At 39.4% G+C, this 4,422-nt stretch overlaps 1 protein-coding gene across 1 annotated transcript; it reads left to right on the forward strand.

Annotated features, from left to right (window-relative positions):
* Positions 1 to 517: 517 nt before the first annotated feature.
* Positions 518 to 2,241, forward strand: LOC115464298 (oocyte zinc finger protein XlCOF6-like; the record flags this gene model as incomplete). Its single annotated transcript, XM_030194718.1, has 2 exons — positions 518 to 1,518; positions 2,232 to 2,241. Coding segments are annotated over 2 exons (1,011 nt in total), but the record flags the coding sequence as incomplete, so codon positions are not given.
* Positions 2,242 to 4,422: the final 2,181 nt, after the last annotated feature.

Genomic DNA, 4,422 nt, shown 5'->3' on the forward strand with positions numbered 1-4,422 from the left:
AAAACACCAGAGAATTCACACAGGAGTGAAACCATTCATCTGCAGTGAGTGTAATAAAAGCTTCAATCAGAAGGTGAACCTCACAATACACCAGAGAAGCCACACAGGAGTGAAACCATTCATCTGTAGTGAGTGTAATAAAAGCTTCAGGCAGAAGGGAGACCTCACAGTACACCAGATAATCCACACAGGAGTGAAACCATTCATCTGCACTGAGTGTAATAAAAGCTTCAGGCAGAAGGGAGACCTCACAATACACCAGAGAATCCACACAGGAGTGAAACCATTCATCTGCACTGAGTGTAATAAAAGCTTCAGGCAGAAGGGAGACCTCACAAAACACCAGAGAATCCACACAGGAGTGAAACCATTCATCTGCACTGAGTGTAATAAAAGCTTCAGGCAGAAGGGAGACCTCACAAAACACCAGAGAATCCACACAGGAGTGAAACCGTTCATCTGCACTGAGTGTAATAAAAGCTTCAATCAGAAGGTGAACCTCACAATACACCAGAGAATCCACACTGGAGTAAAGCCTTTTGCATGTACTGAGTGTGGTAGAAGCTTTACTGTGAAAGACGCACTCAGAAGACACTGGAGAATCCACAAAGGCATCAAACCATTTATTTGCACTAAGTGTAATAAAAGCTTCAGTCAGAAAACAAGCCTCACAATACACCAGAGAATCCACACAGGAGTGAAACCATTCATCTGCACTGAGTGTAATAAAAGCTTCAGGCAGAAGGGAGACCTCACAATACACCAGAGAATCCACACAGGAGTGAAACCATTCATCTGCACTGAGTGTAATAAAAGCTTCAGGCAGAAGGGAGACCTCACAATACACCAGAGAATCCACACAGGAGTGAAACCATTCATCTGCAGTGAGTGTAATAAAAGCTTCAGGCAGAAGGGAGACCTCACAAAACACCAGAGAATTCACACAGGAGTGAAACCATTCATCTGCAGTGAGTGTAATAAAAGCTTCAATCAGAAGGTGAACCTCACAATACACCAGAGAAGCCACACAGGAGTGAAACCATTCATCTGTAGTGAGTGTAATAAAAGCTTCAGGCAGAAGGGAGACCTCACAGTACACCAGAGAATCCACACAGGAGTGAAACCATTCATCTGCACTGAGTGTAATAAAAGCTTCAGGCAGAAGGGAGACCTCACAATACACCAGAGAATCCACACAGGAGTGAAACCATTCATCTGCACTGAGTGTAATAAAAGCTTCAGGCAGAAGGGAGACCTCACAAAACACCAGAGAATCCACACAGGAGTGAAACCGTTCATCTGCACTGAGTGTAATAAAAGCTTCAATCAGAAGGTGAACCTCACAATACACCAGAGAATCCACACTGGAGTAAAGCCTTTTGCATGTACTGAGTGTGGTAGAAGCTTTACTGTGAAAGACGCACTCAGAAGACACTGGAGAATCCACAAAGGCATCAAACCATTTATTTGCACTAAGTGTAATAAAAGCTTCAGTCAGAAAACAAGCCTCACAATACACCAGAGAAGCCACACAGGAGTGAAACCATTCATCTGTAGTGAGTGTAATAAAAGCTTCAGGCAGAAGGGAGACCTCACAATACATCAGAGAATCCACACAGGAATGAAACCATTCATCTGCACTGAGTGTAATAAAAGCTTCACTCATAAAACAAGCCTCACAAAACACCACAGAATCCACACGAGTGAAACCGTTCATCTGCACTGAATGTAATAAAAGTTTCATTCAGAAGGGACACCTCACAAAACACCAGAGAATCCACACAGGAATGAAATCATTTATCTTCACTGAGTGTAATAAAAGCTTCAGTCGGAAGCAATACCTCACAGAACACAGAGAATCCACACAGGAATGAAACCATTCATCTGCACTGAGTGTATAAGAAACCCATTGAACTGTTCCATGCGTACTAATAGTTATCTTGCCAACCGCTGTAAAACACAGCATCATACAAATGTAACTGAATCAATGTGATCTCTAACAACCGTTAAATACAAGTATGAATAAATAAATGAAATAAAATAAATAACTTTCTGCCTTATCTATGTTCCATCTTTGCTTACATCCTATGCTGTCTATTAAAATGTTTTATTACATACTGTACTGACATTGTAATGCAGAATGTTATGCCATACTTTGTACTGTAATTCAAATATTTCTACTTCTGTAATTGTTTATTGCTTATGTTTGATTTATTCTTCTTGTACACCAGCTTTGAGTGAATTCCTTCAAAAAGGCAGTAAATAAATCCTAATAAATACATACATACATATAAAGCATTCCAGTGACAGTCCCACAGGAAGGTGGGGTAGGTTAAGTGAGAAACAGGGAGAGATGCATGTAGTTAAGATGTAATGGTATCAGTTTATTATATTTTGCTGGATTATATATACACCAATATATTTGTGCAGCTTTTAAATATATATATATTTGACACTGCAGCAGAGAAAATAGTCTCATTCCAAAAGCCCTCTTCCCTCTCCCTTTGGGGAATATTTACAAGACAAAGGTACTGCTGCAGTGGCAGGGACCTCACCTTGCCTTTTCTCATTCCTTAAACAAAAGACTTAAGACTGCTTTAAAGTTTTAAATTGACTCTATTCCTCTGATCAACACAACAAAGATTGGACCTAACCAGAGGATGCAAGGAGACAGGCAGGGAAAGGTGTGAAATCCAACTTAAAGACAAAGGGCACCTGCTGGCTGCCCCAGACAAATCTTATGTATCACAGAGAATCAAGCAGGAAGCCCTGTACATCAAAAGACCATTTGTCAGCAAAATCCAGACAGCAAGTCTCGTGATGTCATAAGACATGAGACCAAGACTCAGGGGTCGTGTGCAAACATGAGACCAGGACTCAGGGGTCGTGTGCAAAAAACCAGGAAGCCAGCAACCAGATGCACATGGCCTGCTTCCCTGCAAAATAAGAGTATAAAAAGACAAGCTGTTTCCCAAGAGTCAGATTCTCTTCAACTGCAAGCAACTCAGATCCACTCACTGCAGAGGCTCTCTCTCTTCTCTCTTCAAGACTCTCCTTCCAGGAGATTCTCTCTTCAGCACCAATCCAGATGCCTTGCTCCTGATCTGCAGTTCACCTGCCTCATGGCTCTTCAATGGACCACAAAATGCTTTGCAACAGACTGCTTTGTAAGTTATAACTTTTGATCTAGACCTGCTACTTTGCCTTACTTAAGCACAGATTATCTGAGTATATGGTATCTTTTATATATACTTAATTTATTTAATTTATTGCAATTATCACCTTTGGTGATTGGTGGAGAAATTAATATCCTAAAACTTATAAATACAGCACCTGCTCTTAAATTATAAACTGTAGCGAGTGCTCTCTAGAGCTCTTTCCCCAAAATATATCATTTCTTGTAACAAAGAGAGTGACAAAGCAATATAATTTTATGGTTTATAATGGGCTAGAAAACCCAGATCTTTTTTAAGTGCTGTTTGGTGGGTGTCAAAATATTTATTCATTTTGACTTCAAAATTCTTACATTCCTGGATTGTCTTAAAGTTTCCTTTTAGTATTCTCACCATAACATCATTGATACAGTGTACTGGTAACATCCTGGTTGGCACTGTGTTTAATATGATGTCTGTATTTTTTTTCTCCTTTTCTTTTCTCCTTTGGGAAGGGGGGGGGGGGTTGGATAGAAGTAAGGGGAGGGGGGAGAGAGGGAGTTTTAGATGGTGGGATAGGATACCTGGTTAGGAAATTCAGTTCTTGGTTCCCAGACTTACATGTGTGGGCGCGATATTTATATGAATCAGTAGCAATATAAATACTGCATAATATGAGATTCTAATTGAAATTAATATTCTAGGTAATGACCATTTTACAAAATATACATCCATGTAGGCTCTGGAGATACTGATTTGAGAGAGGAGGAGGAGAAAATCATACAGGACATTGATGAAACACGTTCCTGGTTTAATCACATAAGAAGGCTAAGTTGTTAAACTAATTGCTTGTAGAATTTTAGAAGCTATGTTAGTCGAGTCATGTTGTTAATAGGATTTCTTTTTCTACTCGTTTAATAATACAAATGTAAGTCTATTGGTTATGGCACAATGACGGGAGGGAAGGGAGGGAGAAAATGATAAAATATTGATGATACAGTTCTGGATATGTATATAAGTATGCTGTCTTATTTCAAATGTCATATTTCATGGTTAAATTATATCTTGAATCATCAATAAAAACTGTTGAAAATAAATATGATGTCTGTATTTATTTATGGATTCTTGTATCCCACCCTTATGCAAAAAATGTAAATTGATTCTATAGCATCTGGCTTGTTTCTCTAATATACCTCCCTTCTTCACATTTTTTGCACATTTGAGGATGAGAATGTGAAGGATCCCCTTATGCCAGTGGCGTACCAAGGGG

Source organism: Microcaecilia unicolor, chromosome 1 (genome assembly GCF_901765095.1).
Source record: "Microcaecilia unicolor chromosome 1, aMicUni1.1, whole genome shotgun sequence".
In the NCBI taxonomy this organism is placed as follows: Eukaryota; Metazoa; Chordata; class Amphibia; order Gymnophiona; family Siphonopidae; genus Microcaecilia; species Microcaecilia unicolor.